This window comes from Carcharhinus amblyrhynchos, chromosome 10 (genome assembly GCF_965287045.1).
Source record: "Carcharhinus amblyrhynchos chromosome 10, sCarAmb.v2.hapA, whole genome shotgun sequence".
Lineage (NCBI taxonomy): Eukaryota > Metazoa > Chordata > Chondrichthyes > Carcharhiniformes > Carcharhinidae > Carcharhinus > Carcharhinus amblyrhynchos.
Window position 1 is genome coordinate 26880710 of NC_137333.1, and position 24038 is coordinate 26904747.

The following is a 24038-nucleotide window of genomic DNA, read 5'->3' on the forward strand; positions in this document are numbered from 1 at the left end:
ATGCTTTCAAGAAGCAGTTACAGTAGTAGTACTTGAGGTAAAGGGGATCAAAGGATACAGAGGAGAAGGCGAGATCAGGCTACTGAGTTAGACGATTAGCCTTAATCATAATGAGTGGTGGAGCTGGGACAAAGGGCTGAATGGCTTATTTTCTATGTTTCTGTATCGTTCTTAATTTCCTTTATTAGCAACAGAATGTGCATCCTCATACATGGGTACAATTTTGTCTTTTACAAAGCATTTGGATAGTTACATGGGTAAGATGGGTCCAGGGGGATATGAGCAAAATGTGGGCAATTTGGACCAGCTTAGTGGTAAATAAAGGATGACATGGACAAATTGGGCTTATGGGCCTGTTTCCAAGCTATAAATCTCTCTGATTCTAATTGTTATTTCTCAATGAAATATCTTTGCTGAGAGTTGAAATATCTCCTTAAATGTCTGCTATTCCTTCTTGATCACCTTACCCTTTAACCTATTTTTCCAGTTCACTTCAGCCAATTCTGTCTTTGTTCTCTTGTAAAAGATGATCTTCGCCCAGTCAGACATGGGCGCAACTTTTGAAGGAATGTTCACTACATGAGCCACCAGCTTGTTACACAGTATACTATTCTTAACCTATTTAGTTAAAAAACTGGTCTATGTAAAAGCAATGTAACACAATCATTATTTTATAAATCCTGATCAAATCACCTCCAAGTTTGTGTCCTCAAAAGTTTACAAAGAATTACATAGAATATACAACACTATTTGCCCCCAGTCCTTGCTATATTTGTATTTCATTTGACCCTCCTCCCAGCTTTCCTTATCTATATCTATTAGCATAGCCCTCTATTCATTTCTCCTTTCCGTGCACATCTAACCTCCCCTTAAATCTATCTGTCCTAGTCACCTCAACTACTTCCCAGGTAAAGAGATATCTTTGGAGTACATAATTTGATTATTCGGTGACTATCTCGTATTGATATCCTCCAGTTTTGCACTTCCCCACAAGGGGAAATGCTTTCTCCATGTCTACTCCCTCAACCTTTTCATAACTTAATGATCTCTGTTAGATTATCACTTAGTCTTCTCTTCTGAAGAGAAAAGAAATCCAGTCTTGTTTATCCTTCCTTGTTAGATATTTTTATAGATTTTTAGCAGTATGCTTGTAAATCTTTTTTATAATATGGTGACTAGAAATGTTGTCGTTGTCAGCTACCCTTAATTCAAGTTTGTCATCTACTTAAGGTTGTGAGTTTCTGTCATGGATCTTCAATTGACTGAATAGGTTGATTTTCGACCCAAAGATTTTTGGATGCACGGGACAGGATGTCTCATAAGTTAGTGAGATTTGCAGTGCAGGATTTATTTCCTTTTCTTTCCTTTGGTGCTGTTATTCTACCTCATCATTATCATGTTGGGAGTTGAGGTATGATGGAGCTTGATGGACAGGTTGTAGCCATTCTGATCGGATGGCAGTACGCTCTCCCAGTCATCAAGGTTAATGCTGCCATTTACAAGGAGAAAGTTTGAGTCTCTCAGAAGCATTTTCTTTGTACACCCCTAAAACTTAGGTTCTTTTGGAGTTGAGAGAACAGCACCTGGAGGGGGAGATGATTTTCAGCCATGGAGAGTGCCCAGTCCACTGAAATTGATTTTGCAAGACTTCCGCCTGAATGCGTGTATGCATGGCTACAAGGACATCAGCATTTGGCTGACAGTTCTCCCACTGAATCCAGGGGATGAAGCATGACATGTTGATGTAATTTCTCTGGCATTCCTCTGTGGTATTGATACACAGTACAGGAGCACAGTGATGAAAGCTTCTCTGTACACTAGAACTCTTTTTTGACTTGCATAGTTCTTTGTTATTATTATTAATCACTCACTGCCATAATTCATGTAAAACTGAAGTGATGCAGCTGATCTGGTGTTGGCAAGTGCTCAACATTTTCCAGCCTCTATAGTACTAGGTTACAACACTATACAGTATTAGAGTATACAATATTTATGTGGCTGTTTCAGTTAAGTTTCTGACTAATAGTAGCTCCTAAGGTGTCGATAGTTGGGAATTCAGTGATGGTAATGCCATCTGGGGGCCAGTGCCGAAATTGGGAGAGCTGTCTCATAGGTTAGTCAAGCAGGACGGCATGGTAGCACAGTGATTAGCACCGCTGGCTCACAGCGCCGAGACCCAGGTTTGATTCCCGGATTGGGTCACTGTCTGTGTGGAGTTTTCCTGTTCTGCACGGGTTTCCTCCGGGTGCTCCGGTTTCCTCCCACAGTCCAAAGATGTGTAGGTTAGGTGAATTGGCCATGCTAACTTCTCCCTCAATGTAACCAAATAGGTGCCAGAGTGTGGTAATTAGGGGATTTTCACAGTAAATTGCATTGCGAATGTAAGCTTACTTGTGGCTAATAAATAAACTTTACTTTAAAGCAACTGTCTGACAGTCATTTTCACAGAATCATATCTCACAGGTAACATCCCAGACACCAATGGTGGACCATCCCTGGATGTGCCTTGTCCCACTGACCAGATAGATCCAGCAGAAGTGGCAGCACAGCGGTATACAGTCAGGAGGGAGTTGCCCTGGGAGTCCTCAACATTGACTCCGGACCCTATGAAGTCTCATAGTTTCAGGTTGAACATGGGCAAGGAATACTTTTACTAGTTACCATGTACCAACCTCCTTCAGCTGATGAATCAGTTCCTCCATGTTAAACAACACTTGGAGAAAGCACTGAGGGTGCCAAGGGCGCAAAGTATACTTTGTGTGGGGAATTTCAACGTCCACCACTAAGAGTGGCTCGGCAGCAGCATGGCTGATTGAGTCAGTCGGATCCTAAAAGATATAACTGCTAGACTGGGTCTGTGGCAGATGGTGAGGGAACCACATACTTGACCTCATCCTTATCAATCTACCGGCTGCAGATGCATTGGTCCATGACAAGTAACAGTGACCAGGCACAGTCTTTGTGGAGATGAAATCCTGTCTTCATATTGAGAAAAACCTCCATTTTGTTGTGTGACACTATCACTGTGCCAAATGGACAGACTTCGAAAGATCTAGCAACTCAAAACTGGGCATCCACGAGGCACTTTGGGCCATCAAAAGCAGCAGAACTGTACTCAAGCATAATCTGCAACCTCATGGCCCGGCATATTGCCTCCTCACCATTTACCATCAAACCAGGAGATCAACTGTGGTTCAAAGGAGAGTGCAGGAGGGCACACCAGGAGCAGCACCAGACATACCTAAAAATGAGGTGTCAAGCCTGGTGAAGCTATAAAACCAGACTACTTGCACATCAAACAGCAAGTTATATTCAGAGTTAAGCAATCTCACAATCAACAGATCAAATCTAAGCTTGGCAGTCCTGCTACATCCAGTCATGAAAGACTATTAAACAACTCACTGGAGGAGCAGGCTCACAAATATCCACATTCTCAGTGATGGAGGGGCCCAGTACATCACTGCAAAAGATATAATACTGAAGCACTCGTAACAATCTTCAGCCAGAAGACCCAAGTGGATGTTCTATTTTGGGCCTCCTCCAGTGGTGCCCAGTATCACAGATTCACTCCATGTGATATCAAGAAACAGTTGGCAGCACTGGATACTGCAAAGGCATTAGTACTGAAGATCTATGCTTCAGAAGTTGCCACTCCGCTAGCCAAGCTCTTCCATACAGTTATAACACTGGCACCTACCTGACAATGTGGAAAATTGCCCAAGTATGTCTTGTACACAAAAAGCAGGACAAATCCAACCTGGCCAATTACCGCCCCATCAGCCTACTCTTGATCATCAGTAACATGATGGAAGGGATCGTCAACAGTGCTATCAAGCAACACCTTCAGTAGCAACTTGCTCGGTGACATCTAGTTTGGGATTCACCAGGGCCACTCAGTTCCTGACCTCATTGCAGCCTTGGTTCAAACATGGAGGTCAGAGTTGAATTCCACAGGTGAGGCGAGAGTGACAGCCCTTGACATCAAAGCCACATTTCACCGAGTGTGGCATCAAGGATTCAATCGGTATCAAGGGAATTTGGGGTGGGGGGGGGGGGGGGGGTGTGTGTGTGTGTGTGTGTGTGTGTGTGTGTGGGGTGGTGGTGGTGGATACAGCTTCAACAACACTTAAGAAGTTTGACACCATCCAGAACAAAGCAGCCCACTTGATTGGCACCACATCCACAAACACCCACTCCACCACCACCGATGCTCAATAGCAACAATGTGTACAATCTACAAGACGCACTGCAGCATTTCACCAAAGATCCTTAGACAGCACCTTCCAAACCCATGATCACTTCCATCTGGAAGGACAAGAGCAGCAGATACATGGGAACATCACTCCAAGTTCCCTTCCAAGCCACTCACCATCCTGAGTTGGAAATATATTGCTAGTCCTTCGCAGTCACTGGGTTAAAATCCTGGAATTCCTTCCCTAATGGCATTGTTAGTCAACCCACAGCACATGGACTGCAGCGTTTCAAGAAGGCAGCTTACCACCACATTTTCAAGGGCAACTAGGGATGGGCAATAAATGCTGGCTAGCCAGTAACTACCATGTCCCACAAATTAATTAAAAAAACTCTCCTGAAGGAAGTTTTAAAAATTTTAGATTATAAAGAAGTCTGGTACACTTTGCAGGAACTCTATTTCCTTTACAAACCTCTTCTGGTCTATATTCCATCCAGTACACACACAACCATTTTGGTAGTTGCTGACAAAATAATTAAGCTTTTGACTGCTCATAGCAATTAATGTATTAATTAGTCCACAACACAGTCATGATCTTCAAAAAATGTCAATGATGGAGAGTCTAACTAATGTCACCTATTCCTCCCATGTTTTATTTAGTGTACGTCATCCTCCACTACAGTCTGTGTGGAATACTAAGTAAGAAGTCTCACAACACCAGGTTAAACTCCAACAGGTTTATTTGGTAGCAAACACCACTAGCTTTCAGGGCTTTGCTAGTGGCGTTTGCTACCAAATAAATCTGTTGGACTTTTAACCTGGTGTTGTGAGACTTCTTACAGCGTTTACCCCAGTCCAATGCCGGCATCTCCACATCATGGAATACTAACACATTGATTAGATCAGCCGGTTTTGGTGCTGTAATTTCCAAATAATTACATTTGTAACGCAACTAGAATTTTTGTAATCAATATTTTTCACATGCATTCGCCAATGTAAATAAGAAGCTAAAACTAGTGCTGAAGCATTGTAATAGATCATGGTATTCAAACACTAACACTGACCTGTCACTGACGTGTTCAATCCAAAATTCTAGCTCAGACTCTGAAGCAGTCTCTTTAATCTGTAAATTTAAACTCATGTTCAAAGCAAGCTCAGAAAAATATTATAAAAAAAAGCAAAAACAACATTTGACAAATCTGAAGACAAAAATTTGCTGGAAACATGTAGCAAGTTAAGCAGCATCTGTGGAGCGAACAGACAAATTAACACTTGTGTGCGTTTTAAAGAAAGATTGACTGTCAAAACATTAATACCTCTGTTAAGAACATAGGAATTACTAGACGCAAAAAAAACAGTTCATCTCATTTAATTTCTATGATCTTGGTAGAATAATGCAACAATAAATGACTTGTGTGATTATAGCAATTAATCTCTACTAACTAATTAGTCACAGACCCAGATATTATAGAAGCATTCCAGTGGTCATAACCATTGGTCTAAATTCCTCCCAAACATCTGATACTTGCTACGCCATCTCTCACATTACTCATGGAGTGTATCCCAAAATGCTATTTAAAATAAATCTATTTGCATTTGAATGAATCATAACCAACTCCTTTCACCTTTTCTCTAGGAAGCCTGTTCCAAAAGTTAACTACCCACTCACTAAAATCTTGGTCCTCTACTAAAATGGAGGTGAGTCGACCACGGACAACAAACAGTAGCATTGTGTGACATGTGAGAATGCCCAATTTCAATGGGGATTTCTCATTAACATTTTCCTTTTGTGTTTCCCATACCCATTGATTGGAATGGTGTGGACCTGCATAGCACCATTGCACAAAGACTATTTAAAGCCCCAGTTCACAGATACAATGAAGGAGGCTTGGAGTTTATTATATTGGTTAGTAAGGAATACTTGCACAGGTACAGAAGAATGAACGGAAAGGGTTGCATCCAAGTTTAATGAAACATTCCTGGATAATGGGCAAAGTAGGGGGAAAGAAAGGAGTTCCTCTTACCCAGCAATGGAAATTGCTGAAAACACAGCCCCACAAGGCTGTGTTCTCAGCCTCATACTATAATCGTTATACACCTATGACGTTGTAGTCAAATTCCCCTCCAATTCGATTTTCAAGTTTGCTGACGACACCACGACAAGGAGCTCAAACAATGGCGAGACAGAGTACAGGAATGAGATAGAGAATCTGGTGAACTGGTGCAGCAACAATAATCTCTCCTTTAATGTCAACAAAATGAAGGAGATTGTCATCGACTCCAGGAAGCGTGAAGAAGAACATGCCCCTGTCTACATCAACGGGGATGAAGTGGAAAGGTTCAAGAAGTTTTTAGGTGTTCAGATCACCAATAACTTGTCCTGGTCCCCCCTATGCTGTCACTATAGTTAGGAAAGCCCACCAATGCCTCTACTTTCTCAGAAGACTAAGGAAATTTGGCATGTCAACTACGATTCTCACCAACTTTTACAGATGCACCATAGAAAGGCCGCAAAGAACTACAAAAGATCATGAATGTAGCCCAATCCATCACGCAAACCAGCTTCTCATTCATTGACTCTGTCTCCACTTCCCGCTGCCTCAGCAAAACAGCCAGCATGATTAAGGATCCCACACATCCCAGACATTCTCTCTTCCACCTTCTTCCTTCAGGAAAAAGAGACAAAATTCTGAGATCACGGGCCAAACCGACTCAAGAACAGCTTCTTCCCTGCTGCTGTCAGACTTTTGAATGGACTTACCTTGCATTAAGTTAATCTTTCTCTACACCCTAGCTATGACTATAACACTACATTCTTCACCCACTCATTTCCTTCTTTTTGAACAGTATGTTTTGTCTGTATAGCGCACAAGAAACAATACTTCTCATTGTATGTTAATACACATGGCAATAATAAATCAAATCAAAATCAAAAAGAAACTTGTAGCCATTACAAAGGAGTGGCTGGAGGTGAACCAAGAAAGTAGCAACAGCCCGATTATAAAGACATTGATTCAGTGCTAATGTTTAATAAACTAACAACATAAAGAAAAATAAGCAAAGCAGTGTGATTTATTCTGTAGTGTGCCCATTACATTGAGTAACCAAGCATACTCCGTCCACATAATTTTTGCTTCTACTTAAGCTTCAGCAGCACTAATTATTTAATTTTTCTGAAACTTTAGTCCTCACTGCTGGGATCTGTGACTGCTAAATGATAATTATTTTTACCAGATGATCATAAAAATCCATCTGGTTAGTAACATCTTTTAGAGAAGGAAATCTGCTACCTCCATGACTCCACGAAAATCAAAGTCACAGGATAGGTATATGGTCAATTCTCTCAACATGTTTGAGTACTGACAACTTCGAGACTCAAGTTTTCAGAACAAATCACTGCTGACATCTGCAGTCTCTTTCCCAGTGTTGCAGGTGGGCATGCATAGCCAATGACTGACTCGGAGGCCAGTTTTTTTGTAGGTGTAAACCAAACCAGTACAATGTGGGAAGGGTAAGAATCTACATTAAAAAATAAACATCCTACACTAATTCACTCATGCAAACCTCCCCATGGTAAGATCAGGTTGACATTGAAGATACCTGTTAGTAGATTACCTGCCCCAATAAATTTGTTGGTGTGAGGATAGGTTACTAGAAGAGAAAAAGTGAAAAACATCTTCTGAGAAATCCAGCATGACTATTCTGTCTGAACTTCACCTACCAGATGAACCAACTCCTTTGCAAGTTGAATGACTGACATCTCAAATTTTGTGCCAACGTTGTAAATTTCACCAGGTTCACCTTTCTCAAGGATTGTGAGAAAAGCCTCAGCGACATCCGTAGCATAGAGAAAATGACGTGCTTGAACTCCCGTTCCATGAATACAGCTAACAGGATGAAAAATATAAAATGAAGTTCATTCTAAAATAGAACGACATTTTGAAAAAGCCGTAATCTTGGGACCAAGGCATTTTTTTGAATAAATTGTAATCTTGGAACCAAGATATAGTTTTGGATTTCAAAATTTTCTGGACTATAGAATAATGTTAGAATGCTGAATCACAAGCGTATGGAACTTATATAAATATGTCATTGAGACACTAAACAGGCCAAAACTAGTGTAAGACATGAAAATGAGTGTTTTCAAATCCATTTACTTGAAAATATGGGCTGATGCATGAGTCCAAATAAAATTGAGTATCTACACTCCTTTATCAATTTCCTTTAAGGCTTCATTCATAGTATGTATTTGAAAACACCTTCAATTATCTCAAATTCATATCTAATCTCTATTCTGAAGACCAGTGCTTCCCAAATTATTTTCAAAAGTGACCCTATTTTGAATCTGTGCACACACAGAACCAGATACAGACACACTAATCAGCCTCTCCCCACCATAAGTTTATTTCTGCCAGTCTGCACATCAAGCTGTCAAATAACATTGTGGGTTGCTGTTTTTTGCATTGGTGCCTGTTGCCAAGCTGTAGTAGCCACTGGGTGTTGTGGTACTGCTGATCAGCCCACAAGAGGTATCACTATTCCCTTTCAACAGCTAGTGAATGAGGTGTGGTAGTCAATATTTGGGACCTTCATGTCACACTTGCAAGCATCTTTGAAGCGCAGCCTTGGGTTCTCCTTCAGTCATATGGCTCCAGCTACGTCATCATACAGAATGCCCTTGGGTATCTGATTGTCTTCCATCCTGTCACCTGACGAAGGGCAAACCCTGAAAGCTGGTGAGTTTACTATCAAATAAATTGGTTGGACTTGAACCTGATGTTGTCAGACTTCTTACTGTGTTTACCCCAGTCCAACGCAGGCATCTCCACATCATGACTAGTTTAGCACAGAAGAGTTTATTGATCGGGACACAATGGAGCAAATTTTACCGCTGCGCCTACCTCGGGAATCGGAGCGGGCGAGGGACAGACCATGGAAAGGTCCGTTGACCTCGGATGGAATTTTATGGTTTTAGCATGAGCTTGGCCAAAAAATCCTGCCCAATGTGTTTACTTTCATTTTTATAGATAGCAGAGCTTGCCACCTGATTTAGTGTGCAAGTGGACTCCTTCTACAGCTATAGGGAAGGCCCCTCTCCCCACATTTTCCTTATTGACATTATGGTCCAGTAACTGTTCTCCTTCTCTACCTTCACCATTTTTAAATTGATCGAGATTTTCCTTTCGGTTGCTGCATCTCAGACTGAGTAAACGTCAGTTTCTCCTTCCGATCCTGTGCCAACTTGAGAGGATTAAGTTGACATGGATATTGCTCAAATGGAACAGCATTTTCTACAATTACATTATTCACAAGTACTTTAGTATTTCCCAGCTTATTCCTATATATTTCTCCATGTGATTTTAATAACTCTTTCAGCTCATTTTGATTTTCCTCTGGGAGGTAGCCCAATAATTTATTCCAATTTCTGATATCTTCTTCATTATCCAATTTAATTTGAGGAATGTCAAATTTAGAATAATCTGTATTTGGTTCTTCACTCTGATTTGTAACCACTAACACATCCCTTTTCTGCTTTCCTTCCCTATCAAAATACAATTTGAGCATATTCACAATATGCAATCGGAGTTTTCCTTTGATCTGACATTTTTATTAAATAATTCACCTCACTCAATTTTCTCTCAATTTGATAAGGCCATTAAACCTTGCTTTCAAAGGTTCACCTACCACTGAGAGTAATACTAAAACTTTATTCCCATTAACAAACCTACAAATTCTTGGTTTTTCATCCACTTCCTGTTTCATCACATGCTATGCCACTTTTAGATGCCGTTTAACCAACTCACCAGCTCTATTCAATCTTTGCCTAAAATTTGACACATAGTCCAATAATGCAGTCTCAGGCCATTGACTCTCCAATTTTTCTTTAATCAGTTTAAATGGCCCTCTTACTTCATGACCAAAAATCAATTCAAATGGACTAATTTAATTGATTCATTAAGGGCATCCCTAATTGGATAAAGTATAAATTGAATTCATTTATCCAATCCTCCAGATAATCTTGACAATAAACCCTCAACATTGTTTTTAAAGTTTGATGCCACCATTCTAATGCTTTCTGCAATTCTGGATGATATGCAGTGGATTTAAATAGCTATCCAATACCTCCTTGAATAACTCTGATATAAAATTTGATCCTTGATCTGACTGTATTTCAGTGGGTAGTCCACATCTAGTAAAAAAATTTAAGTAACTTCTCTACAATCCTTTTCGCTGTAATATTGTGTAATGGAATGGCTTCTGGACAGCTAGTAGACACATACATTAAGGTCAAATATTGATTCCAACTTTTCACCTTAGGGAGGGGTCCTATGCAGTCAATTAAGATCCTTGTAAAAGATTCCTCAAATGCTGGAATAGGTATTAAAGGTGCTGGTTCCATCAGCTCTTGAGGATTTCCTACTACCTGACATGGGGGTCACGTCTGGCAAAATTCAACCACATCTTTATGCAGTCTCGGCGAATAAAAATGTTTTTGCATTTTAGCTTGAATTTTCCTCATTCCCAAATGACCTCTGACTGGTACTTCATGAGCTACCCACAACATCTCTTTTCTATAACCCATCAGTAATACAACTTTGTGAACTTGTGCCTACTTTTCATCCACTTGAATATGTAAAGGTCATTAAGGCATCATTTTTAAGGTAATAATGTTCCAATATACACTCATGTTCTTTTTCCATGTATGTTTTCTGATGCAATTGTTTTATCGCAACATCCTTCTGTAATTCTGCTAACTTTCCTGAACTAAAGATAGCAACTTCATCCTCCATCTGTTCTCGTTCTTTCTCAATCATCTAAAACCAATTCAGATAGACTGAATTTAATTGATTCATTAGGTGCATCACTAATTGTAAAAAGTACAAATGGAATTCCTTTATCTCAGTCCTCCAGATAATCTTGATAATAAGTCCACAACATTGTTTTCAAAGTTTGATGCCACCGTTCTAATGTTTGTTTTCTCAATCATCATGGACAGCATGGTTCGTGCCGCTGCCCCTCAGCGCCAGGGATCTGGGTTGAATTCCAGCCTCGGGCAACTGTGTGAGTTTGCACATTCTCCCTGTATCTGTGTTGGTTTCCTCCGGGTGCTCTGGTTTCCTCCCACAGTTCAAAAGGTATGCAGGTTGGGCAGATTGGTGATGCTCGATCAATTGCCCCTTTGAGTCAGGTGGACTGGCAGGGTAAATACAAGGGGTTTGGGTATAGGGCCTAGGTGGGTTGGTTGTCAGTGCAGGCTCAAAAGGCCAAATGGCCTCCTTCTGTAGTGTAGGGATTCTATGATTGAAAATGGTTTTTAATAATTGTACTTCAATTTCTTTATCTTGGGACATAGGTTCGAGGTGATGGACAGGAGGTTTAGGGGGATGTGAGGAAAAACTTTTTTACCCAGAGGGTGATGACAGTCTGGAATGCGCTGCTGGGAGATGCCTGATATCCTTTAAAAGATATCTGGATGAGCACTTGGCACATCATAACATTCAAGGCTATGGGCCAACTACTGGCAGAAGGGATTAGGTGAGGGTTCAGTGTTTCTGATGTGTCGGAGCAGACTCAATGGGCTGAAAGCCCTCTTCTGCACTGTATGATTCTGTGATTAGCTCTGTTAATAAAGGATAATATCACGGCAGTAGTAAGAGAAGATATAGGGTCCAAAGAGCAAAACGTGGAATCATTGTTGGTGGAGATAAGAAATAGTAAGGGGAGAAAGTCACTGGTGTGTGTGGTCTATAGGCCCCCAAATAATAACTTTGAGGTGGGGCAGGCTATAAACAAGCAAATAATTGATGCATACAAAAACGGAACGGTGATAATTATGGGGGATTGCAATCTGCATATTGATTGGTTGACTCAAGTCGGACGCGGTAGACTTGAGGAAGAGTTCTTGGAACGCTGTTGGGATAGTTTCCTTGAACAGTATGTAACGGAACCTATGAGGGAGTGAGTTATCTTAGATCTGGTACTGTGTAACGAGGCAGGTAGAATTAGGGATCTTTTTGTGAGGGATCCTCTTGAGACAAGTGATCACAATATTGTTGAATTTCTGATGCAGATGGAGGGTGAGAAAATAGGGTGCCAAACCAGTGTCCTCTGTTTGAACAGAGGGGAGTATGATAAGATGAGGGCGGAATTGGCTAATGTTGATTGAGGGCGCAGATTGGTTGGTAGGACAGCTGAGGAACAGTGGAGGATTTTTAAGGAGATCTTTTTCAGTACTCAGCAGAAATATATTCTGGTGAGAAAGAAGGCCTGTAAGAAAAGGGATAACCAGCCGTGGATATCGAAGGGAATAAAGGAGGGTATTAAATTAAAAACCGATGCGTACAGAGCGGCTAGAAATAGTGGGGAATTAGATGATTGGGAAAGATTTAAAAAACAACAAAGAATGACTAAGAAAGCGATAAAGAAAGGAAAGATAGGGTATGAAACTAAACTAACTCTAAATATAAAAAATAATAGTAAAAGTTTTTACAAATATATAAAGAGGAGGAGACTGGCTAGAGTGACTGTTAGACCCTTGGAAGACGAGAGGGGGGATTTAACGGTGGGAAACGAGGAAATGGCTGAGACTTTAAATAAGTTTTTTGTGTTGGTCTTCACGGAGGAGGATACAAATAGCTTACCGAATATTAATGATAGAGGGTTGGTAGGAGATGAGGTCCTTAATACAATTACTGTTACTAGAGAGGTAGTGCTTGGTAGACTAACGGGACTGAAGGTAGACAAGTCCCCGGAACCGGATGGAATGCATCCCAAGGTTCTGAAAGAAATGGCAGAAGTAATAGCAGATGCCTTAGTAATTAATTATCAAAATTCGCTGGACTCTGGGGAAGTGCCGGCGGATTGGAAAATAGCTACTGTTATGCCGCGGTTTAAAAAAGGTAGCAGACAAAAGGTGGGGAACCACAGGCCGGTTAGCTTAACGTTCGTAGTTGGAAAAATGCTAGAATCCATGAAAGAAGAAATAGCAGGACACCTAGAAAAGAACGGTTCGATCAAACAGACGCAGCACGGATTCGTGAAGGGGAAGACGTGTTTAACGAATTTACTGGATTTTTATGAAGATGTGCGGGTTAGGTTGATTGGCCATGCAAAGAAATTGCCCCATAGTGTCCAGGGATGTGTAAGTTAGAAGGATTAGTTGGCATAATATATAGGGATTTGGGGGTAGGGCCTGGGTGGGATTGTGTTCGGTGCAGACTTGATGGGCCGAAGGGCCTCTTTCTGCACTGTAGGGTTCTATGATTCTACATGACTAGTGTGGTTGACAGAGGGGAACCGGTGGACGTGGTGTTTTTAGATTTCCAGAAGGCGTTCGATAAGGTGCCTCACAAAAGGTTGCTGCAGAAGGTTAGGGTACACGGAGTTGGGGGTAAAGTGTTAGTGTGGATTGAGGATTGGTTATCTAACAGGAAGCAGAGAGTTGGAATCAATGGGTGCTTTTCTGGTTGGCAGTTGGTGACTAGTGGAGTGCTGCAGGGATCGGTGCTGGGGCCTCAACTGTTTACCATTTACATAGACGATTTGGAGGAGGGGACTGAGTGTAGGGTAACAAAATTTGCTGCTGACACAAAGATGAGTGGAAAAGCGAATTGCGTGGAGAACGCAGAAAGTCTGCAGAGGAATCTAGATAGGCTGAGTAAGTGGGCAAGGACCTGGCAGATGGAGTATAACGTTAACAAATGTGACGTTATCCACTTTGGTAGAAATAATAGTAGGAAGGAATATTATTTAAACGGTGAAAAGTTGCAGCATGCTACTGTGCAGAGGGACCTGGGGGTCCTTGTGCACGAATCGCAAAAACTCATTACGCAGATGCAGCAGGTGATCAAGAAGGCAAATGGAATGTTGGCCTTTATCGCGAGGGGGATAGAATATAAAAGTAGGGAGGTCTTGCTGCAACTGTACAAGGCACTGGTGAGGCCACAACTGGAATACTGTGTGCAGTTTTGGTCCTCTTATTTGCGTAAGGATGTATTGGCCTTGGAGGGAGTACAGAGAAGGTTCACCAGGCTGATTCCGGAGATGAGGGGGTTAGCTTATGAAGAGAGATTAAGTAGACTGGGCCTGTACTCATTGGTGTTTAGGAGGCTGAGGGGGGATCTCATAGAGACTTACAAGATAATGAAGGGGCTAGATCAGGTAGGGATAGGGGTAGGTAGGGGAAGGGATTCTTTCTGCTTAGAAAGGAAACCAGAACTTGAGGGCACAGTCTCAAAATAAGGTTGGGGGGGGGGGGAGAACGGTGGTGGGGGCAGTTTAGAACAGAGTTGAGGGAGAACTTCTTCACTCAGAGGGTGGTGAATCTCTGGAATTCTCTGCCCACTGAAGTGGTGGAGGCTACCTCGTTGAATATATTTAAGTCACGGGTAGATTTCTGATAGACGAGGGAATTAAGGGTTATGGGGAGAAGGTGGGAAAGTGGAACTGATCCACTTCAGATCAGCCATGATCTTATTGAATGGCGGGGCAGACTCGAAGGGCCAGATGGCATACTCCTGCTCCTATTTCTTATGATCTTATGTGATTCACACAAGTAAATTCTTTCAGAGATCTGGCACTTTCTTATCAATTAACACCTAATCAGGCTGTACATTCTTTGGCAACTCTTTAGCTTCAACTAGGGTTTCACTTACCACTTCGTTTACCACCGTTTAACAAGCCTCACTGGCTGATCCAGTTTTACACATCTTGTCTTCTAAGTGCTTCTCTTAAACCACCAACACTGCGAGTTTGTGTGCCCTACTTTATTACAGTGAAAACATCTGAGACTTTTTTTCTCTTTAACCCTTATGGGTTTCCTTTGTACAGCGAGATAAACTCACTGTACAAAGAAAATCCCACGAGATTTCCTTTACCTCTTGAGGATTTCTCTTTTCCCCAGGCACAGGCTGAAATTGATGTTGGAAACCAAATTTTGATTTATGAATCAATTCATAATCATCTGCCAATTCTGCTGAAATCTCGCAGTTTTAACCCTCTGCTCTTCTCACTACTTCAGAAGTGAATTTTTAAACACTTCCAAAATAACCATTTCTCTAAGAGCATCCAATGTCTGGTCTATTTTCAAGGCCCTTATCCATCTGTCAAAATTACTTTGTATGCTTCTTTCAAATTCCATGTACATTCGACCAGGTTACTTCCTTCGATTTTTAAACCGTTGTTTGTAGGCTTCTGGCATGAGTTCATATGCAATTAAGATGGCTATTTTCACTTCTTCATAATTCCTCGGTATCTCCTCTGATAGTGATGTAAACACCTCACGAGCTCTACTTACCAACTTTGAAGCCTTCCATTGTTTGCTGAAGCAGAGAGAGAGAGCTAAGATTTTACCTGTTAAAAACCTGTTTAAAATAAGTTTAAAGCACTTTACTCTTTGTAGAACTGTTTAAAGCATTTATTTATTGTATTTACTGCTTTAGGAATTCTGAAGGAGTGGTTAAAAGGCATTTGTGGACCAGCCTGCTTTAAATCAGCGCCAGGTTTAAAAGGAGGCCTGGTGTAGACAGCGGGCAGCGTCTGAGCGGGCAGCGGAGTGAGTGGGAAGCAGAGTGAGTTAATAGGGCTTAATATCAAAAAGGGCTGGAAGGAAAAAAGGCCAGGTGAGTTTGTTTGAAAAAACAAGGAAAAAAATTTTTTTTCAAAACTACTACGGCAGGAAACAAGGAAAAAAATTTTTTTCCCCATAAAAAATTACAGTGAATAATGGAGGGGCATGTGATGTGTGGTTTGTGTATGATGTGGGAACTGGCAGACCCCAGGGTCCTTCCCAGTGACCATGTCTGTAGTAAGTGCAGGTTGCTGGAGGAGCTCCAGCTCAAGGTGGATGAGCTGGCCTCTGAGCTACAAACACTGAGGCTCATCAGGGGGAGAGAGGGTGCCATTGTCAATGGGGTGCAAGTGACATCCACCCCTGCTAGACTGGCTAAATCTAAGGGTCAGGGACAAAAGGGGGCTGCTGGGAGGAGGAAGGGGGGTGAGGAGCGGAGGCCTCAGCCTCTTAATCTGCATAACAGGTTTGAGGTTCTTGCTTCCAGTCTGGAAGAGGACGAGGCAGGTGAGGTTGGTGAGCAAACTGCACACGGTACAGTGATGCAGCAGGACATAGGCAAAGAGAAAGGGAAAAGGAACGTAGTAGTGATTGGGGATAGTGGGGTGAAGGGTATTGACACTGTCCTTTGTCACAATGACAAAGTGCACAGAAGGGTGTGTTGTCTGCCTGGTGCTCGGGTACAGGATGTCGCAGCTGGGCTGCAGAGGAATCTGGAGTGGGAGGGTGAGAACCCGGTCGTTGTAGTACATGTGGGTGCCGGCGACGTAGGCAAAGTGCGGACTGAGGATCTGGGGAGGGAGTATGAAAAGCTGGGAATGGAATTAAAAAGTAGAACCGACAAGGTGGTCGTCTCTGGGCTACTGCCTGAACTGAGTGCAGACGGGCGTAGGGTTGACAGGATAAAGGAAGTGAATGGGTGGCTCAGGGATTGGTGTGGGAGGAATGGGTTCGAATTTATGGGGCATTGGCACCACTATTGGGGTAGGTGGGACTTGTTCGGGCGGGATGGGGTGGGTCTGAACCGTGCTGGGACCAGAGTGTTGGCGAATCGAGTAAAGAGGACTGTAGACAGGGCTTTAAACTAATTAGGGGGGGGGAGGGTGCGAGGGTAGGTGACGCTACGAGGTCTAAAGTTAAGGATAGGGTACAGGTAAGGGAAGAGGCCGAGGATGTCCCAATTGGTGGCGTTACGGCAAATAGGGTCCAGGTGAAGGCTGGGATGAAAGCGCTTTATCTGAATGCACGAAGCATTCGGAATAAAGTGGATGAGCTGGTGGCGCAGATCGACACAAATGGATACGATCTGGTGGCCATTACAGAGACGTGGCTGCAAGGTGACAGGGACTGGGAGATGAATGTACAGGGCTATCAAGTGTTTAGGAAGGATAGGCAGGAGGAAAGAGGGGGTGGCGTAGCTCTGCTGATTAAGGATAGTATCAAGGTGGTAGCAAGGGATGATATCGGAGCCAAAGAGCAGAAAGTGGAATCGTTGTGGGTGGAGATTAGGAACAGCAAAGGGAGGAAGACGCTGGTGGGTGTCGTCTATAGGCCCCCAAATAATGATCTGGAGGTGGGGCGGGCTGTTAATGCGCAAATAAGTGCGGCGTGCAGGAATGGGACGGCAGTAGTTATGGGAGATTTCAATCTGCATATTGATTGGTCGACCCATGTTGGACGAGGTGGGCTCGAGGAGGAGTTCTTGGAATGCTGCCGGGATAATTTCCTTGAACAGTGTGTGTTGGAGCCGACGAGGGAGCGAGCTATCTTGGATCTGGTGCTATGTAATGAGGCGGGTAGAATTAGGGACCTTGCGGTGAAGGATCCTCTTGGAGAGAGTGATCATTGCATGTTGGAGTTTCTGTTGCAGATGGAGGAGGAGAAAGTGGGTTCCCGGACACGCGTCCTTTGTTTGAATAGAGGGGAGTATGGTAGGATGAGAGAAGAATTGGCGAATGTGGACTGGGGGAGCGCGTTGGAAGGTAGGTCTGCTGAGGAGCAGTGGAGGATCTTTAAGGAGATCTTTCTTGGTGCTCAGCAGAAATTTATTCCGATGGTCAAAAAGGACAGTAGGAGGAGAGGTAATAAGCCGTGGATAACAAAGGAGGTGAAGGAAAGTGTTAAATTAAAAGCGGAGGAATTTAGAGTAGCTAAGAGCAGTGGGCGAGAAGAGGATTGGGAAAGGTTTAAATGTCAACAAAGATTGACAAAGAAGTTGATAAAGGAGGGTAGGAGAAGCTATGAAGCTGGGCTAGCGCTTAATATAAAAAAGGATAGCAAGAGTTTTTATAAATATATAAAAAGGAAGAGGCTGGCTAGGGTGAACGTTGGTCCTTTAGAGGATGAGAAAGGGGAGCTAGTGGTAGGGGATGGGGATATGGCTAAGGTATTGAATAACTTTTTTGTTTCTGTCTTCACGGAGGAGGACGTGAATAATTTGCCGGGTGTTAGCGATGGAAAGGTGGTAGGAATGGAGGGTCTTAATGACATTACTGTTACTAGAGAGGTGGTGCTCGACAGACTGGAGGGGCTGATTGTGGACAAGTCCCCAGGACCGGATGGAATGCATCCGAGGGTTCTGAAAGAAATGGCGGAGGTTATAGTGGATGCCTTGGTGGTTATTTTCCAGACGTCGCTGGATTCCGGGGAAGTGCCGGAAGATTAGAAAACGGCTAATGTTACGCCGTTGTTTAAGAAGGGTGCCAGGCAAAAGGCGGGGAATTATAGGCCGGTTAGTTTAACGTCTGTGGTAGGTAAAATGTTGGAATCCGTCATTAAGGAGGAAATTGCGAGGCATCTTGAAGGGAATTGCTTGATAGGGCAGACGCAACACGGTTTCATTAAAGGGAAGTCGTGTCTGACAAATTTACTGGAGTTCTATGAGGATGTGTCTAGGGCAGTGGATAGAGGAGAGCCGGTGGATGTGGTCTTTCTGGATTTTCAGAAGGCGTTTGACAAGGTACCTCACAAGAGGTTATTGCAGAAGGTCAGGGGACATGGAGTTGGGGGTAGGGTGTTAGCGTGGATAGAGGATTGGTTGTCAAATAGGAGGCAGAGAGTGGGGGTCAATGGGTGCTATTTGGATTGGCGGTTGGTGACTAGTGGGGTGCCCCAGGGGTCGGTGCTGGGGCCTCAGCTATTTACCATTTATATAGATGATCTGGAGGAGGGAACCGAGTGCAGGGTGTCGAAATTTGCTGATGACACCAAGATTGGGGGAAAGGCAAATTGTGCGGAGGGTGTGGAGAGTCTGCAGAAGGATCTAGATAGGCTGGGCGAATGGGCCAGGAAATGGCAAATGGAATTTAATGTTGGCAAGTGTGAGGTGGTCCACTTTGGTAGGAAGAATGGTAGGAAGGACTATTACTTACGGGGCGAAAAACTGCAGCAGGCGACGGTGCAGAGGGACCTCGGGGTCCTTGTGCATGAGTCGCAAAAACCCAGCTTGCAGGTGCAGCAGGTGGTCAGGAAGGCAAATGGGATGCTGGCCTTCATAGCGAGGGGGATTGAATATAAAAGTAGGGAGGTCTTGCTGCAGCTGTATAGGGCATTGGTGAGGCCGCAGCTGGAGTACTGTGTGCAGTTTTGGGCGCCGCACCTGCGCAAGGATATTTTGGCCCTGGAGGGAGTGCAGAGGAGGTTTACTAGGCTGATACCGGAGTTGAGGGGATTGAGCTATGAGGAGAGGCTGAATAAACTAGGCTTGTACTCGTTAGAGTTTAGAAGAATGAGGGGAGATCTCATTGAGACGTATAAGATGATGAATGGGATGGATAGGATAGAGGTGGAGAGACTCTTCCCGCTCAAAAAAGACAGTAGGACTAGGGGGCACAGCCTCAAGATAAAGGGGAGGCGGTTTAGAACGGAGTTGAGGAGGAACTTCTTCACTCAAAGGGTGGTGAATCTCTGGAATTCTCTGCCCGTTGAAGTGGTGGAGGCTGCCTCGCTAAATATTTTTAAGAAGCAGGTTGATGGGTTCTTGATAAGAGAGGGGATTAAGGGTTATGGGGAGAGGGCGGGAAAGTGGAACTGAGCCACGACAGATCAGCCATGATCTTATTGAATGGCGGGGCAGGCTCGAAGGGCTAGATGGCCTACTCCTGCTCCTATTTCTTATGTTCTTATGAATCTATAATGCCCTCATGGTCTATGGCCATTTCATTTGGTTAGCAGCCTTCTCAGGTGAAATGAAAAAGGCTTGTACATCCTTCTCATCAAACTTTGGCAAAGCTTGGACATACTTAAATAGAGCCCCACCAGGTCTTTGACTATGAAGGGATCACTTTTCTTCACTGTCCTCATCACCACTCCCAGATTTCACACTTATCTCCATCAATTTATGCAGACGTTTATGTTTCAGTTCCAGTTTCTGAAGTTCAAATTTTCAAACTTTTTCCCTTTCCTCTCTCTTTTGTTTTTTGTTCTGCCTGGGCTATTCTCTCTACTTCTTTTGCTCTGCTGCTTTGCTGGCAGCTAACTCCGTGGAAGTTGCAATCTCTAACCCAGATTTAAACCATAAATTCTTTTCAGCCAATAAGTTCCTCTGAATGGCTTCATGCCGGAGGCCACAAACCGCCAGTCTCGTAAGGCATTCTGAGTACATTTCTGAACTCATAGTGTTCTAACAGTATCTTCAGAGTTGCCACAAATTCAGCAATGGACTCTTTTTCACATTGGTTTCATTTATAGACTGAAAAATGCTCAGCAACCATCAATGGCTTGGGAGCAAAACTAGCTTTTAATACATCACACAATTCTCAGTCAGTTTTTCAGATTGTACCAAACTTCTCAAAACAATGAAGGTCTTGCTTCCTATGGCATTTAAGAAAACTGGTACTACCAGGTCATCGCCTATGCTATTAGCTGCCAGATAAGTACTGTAACGCTCTGTGTAAGATATCCAGCTCTCTGCCTCTTCACCGAAGGGCCATACGGCACTGAAACTGGCTGCCATTTTGTTTTTTGCTGGCAGAAATTATTCCTGCAAACTAGTGTAGGCCCAATGTCTCCTCCCAGCTTTGCTGGCAACTGCCCTGCAGTCAGAGTCCCCTCAGCGCCCACTTCCAGAGTACCCTCAGTGCCCACTTCCAGAGTGCCTTTGGTGTCCACTTCCCTCAACGGCCACTCGCTTGATGACCATGGTTAGCACTCCTTCCTCGCAGTCGACAGCAGCAAGAGTCCCCCAGGTGCCCGCTTCCACATGAGTCTATGCCCAAAAAATCCTTCCGTGGTTGCCAATAGCTGCCCATAGCCTGGGTTGCCTCATTTTCCGCTTCCCACAATGTTTTTGGCTGGCTCCCAGGCAAGTTCTATCTTCCCCAAAGCAAAATGTTCAAAACAAAGTAATGGCAGTTGGAACACTCCTACTCATTCTTCACAGAGTTGCCACACTAAGGTTCCTTTCCAGCACTGTTCTACAAAGTCTGAGGCAATACTCCATCTCCTCCTCTTTTGCCAGAACAGAATACCAACAGGATTAAGAAGGCATGAAGCAGCTTCGCCATCAATTATTACGCATGCCCCTACGGATTAAGGGTGCATAAAGATTCACAAGGTAAGCTTGGTAACTTGAACAGTGGTGCTCTTTATTTGAGGTGTGCAATGATTCACAGCCAGGTCTAAAACTGCCCAGTAGGGTCCTATACTGGGAGGAGCTAATAACCCAAACACAGGGATCACCTGACCCACAATCTTCAACGGGCAGTCCGCACCCCAAACCCCAACATACAATATATATTCATATATTACAGTTAAGCCAAAGTGGGGCCCAATAATCTATTAGCACAACTCCTTACTTCAACATTACAATGAGACCCCTGACCCATACAAAATTATGCACTTTGCTAAACACTATTAGGGTTTCCCAAACTGGTTCCATGGGACCCCTCCGGGAGTTCTGCAATAGGTCCGGACATTTTAAATTTTTAAAAAAGCTGTTCTTCCATTTTGACCAATCAGAGGCAATTGTCTCACTTTACTGCATACTGGTAAGCGCACTAGTTATCCAACGAACCAAGAAATTAGCTTATGATCGGACAAGCTTGGAGTGCTTTAAACTCATGGACAAGTGAAAAGCTGGAACTGCAGATGCTGAGAGGGACCATGGGGGCTCAAGAGAGGTGAGTGTGTGGGGAGAGTTTGTGTGCGCATGTATGGATGGAGGGAGGCTGTGTGTTTGGGGGGTGGTGGTTAATGAATGTGTGTGTGTGTGTGTGTGTGTGTGTGTGTGTGAGAGAAGGGAGTGTGTGTAAGTATGTGTGAGAGAGAGAGAAAAAGAGGGGTGTGTGCATGTGTACATACGTGCCTGAAATGAGAATTAAGCTTTCCAGCAGCACTGTCAGTTTTAAATGAATTTGTGAACAAAAGGTGCTAAGATTCGGAAATATTTGTTGAATAACTGAACATTTTAATTATAATAACTGTATACATACAAGACATGAAACATATTTTAGGCTTTTCTATGTTTATACATGTTCCAATTTAGAGCAATAACCCACATACACCCTTCTTCAGAATTAGTTATCACAAAAAAGGGTAGGCTCACGTGATACTGGATTTTCAGCTTCTTAACACTTCTGGACAGAGATCCCAACAGCAGTTTTCAGAGAAGGATATATCCTCAAAATAGGAAAACCTTAGAGTTGCAAACCCAGCCTGCAGCAGCTCCCAGTCTCCAGGCCCCAGAGACAGAAAAGGGATACCTTTCTCTCTGCAGCTTCCAAAACAGCAACTCTTAGAGAAAGATCCACTCTCATATAGCGGAAAAAAGAGATTTATCTCCAGGTAGATTCCAGCCTCCCAACTTCAGAGAGGGGCAAAGAGAGACACTGTTCTCAATTCCAAAAGCAGCATATAAGCTCGAATATTCTGCAAAGCCCAGCTTCCCTATATCATCACCACACTGAAAATCATCCCAATCAAGCCACTCTCTGCAAAATCCCAGGGGAAAACAGCAAAACAGCATCAGTTCAAATTAAAACTGACATTCTAGCCAAATAGAAACAACTGTGCTGCTGCAGCAACATTACAGGATGCTGGTAGACACAATGACTCCAATAAAATGGGAGTGATTGCTAGAAACATCCTTCAGAAATACATTTCTTAAAGATACAGTATCATCACATGGCTTAATTCTTCAACATAATAAGAATGTTTTGCCACATTCTGTCAATACCCTAAGGAGGTCAAAAGGGTTCAATGGCTGGAAAAGTTTGGGAACCCTGCACTAATCGATACAAATTTTATTTTGGCTCAGAAAAACTTTTCTTGAACCTATATGTAACAGTAAAAAAATGATAAGTCCAATCCAACAGGTCACAAATGTAAATCTTGGCACAATCCCAATTTCCATAAAGTTACTTACCATTTTCGGTTACGTTGCAATAAAGCAATGAATTTTGGAATAACCTAAAGAAAAAAATAGAGCAACAGAATTAAAGATTCAAAAGACCCGTTTATCTACCACAGACACATCTCACCTTTTTAAAATCAACTATATATAAATATGAATGCATACATGTGAAATCCGATGCATTTAGCAAATTTGTGTCGCATTACTTGTAAATTTATATATTTTAATCTATATTGATAACTTTTCCATATTTATATATTAATTATTTCACAGGTAGCTTTAAATGTGTTAAGAACATTACAAATGGGAACTTCAGCAAACATCAAAAGCTTAGTAAAATTAAATAATCCATAAGGCATTAAGATTATAGAAAAGTATGTTTCCTCAATTTATTGAAACATGCTTTGCAGTGATCAAATGCATTGTCATTTAAACTTACATACTAGTCAAAACATTTGATCAACTAATTAAAAATTTAGAAAAATCAATCACAAACAAATAGCATTTTTGTAATCCAGTCCCCCAGACTTATTAGCTTAACATTATAAATATTAGCATGCATTCCTTTGCCTGTTGTGTCTGTGACTTTACCGTTGGCTCCGTAAGGCACATTTTTTTTGGCTAGCTGTTACAGCAAACACAATCCATTTGGAAATTTCAGAAAGCTCTGAAGAAGTTATGTTGCATTTAAAATGTAGGGCAGGATTCAATAGCTGTTCAGACCCCACCGCCGCTGCCAGAGAGGACGGAGAATTTGGCACTCAGCCAAACCTCTATTCACTGAAGCAGGACGGGGGAATCCCACTAGCGTGAACAATTGGAGAATACCGGCTGTTATCTCAAGTTTCTCTCTCTACAGATATTGCCAGACCTAAATTTATTCAGCATTTTTGGCTTTTATTTCAGATTTCCAGGATGTGTAGTAT

The 24038-nt window shown here is 42.7% G+C and overlaps 1 protein-coding gene across 1 annotated transcript in view; it reads right to left on the reverse strand.

Annotated features, from left to right (window-relative positions):
- Positions 1-24038, reverse strand: part of tgds (TDP-glucose 4,6-dehydratase) — a 64323-nt gene that overhangs the window by 12592 nt on the left and 27693 nt on the right. The window contains exons 8-10 of the mRNA XM_080198145.1: positions 23125-23168; positions 7914-8079; positions 5257-5315 (exon numbers count right to left, since the gene is read on the reverse strand). Of these exons, the coding sequence (XP_080054271.1) occupies positions 5257-5315; positions 7914-8079; positions 23125-23168 (269 nt within the window). The remainder of the gene's footprint in view (positions 1-5256; positions 5316-7913; positions 8080-23124; positions 23169-24038) is intronic.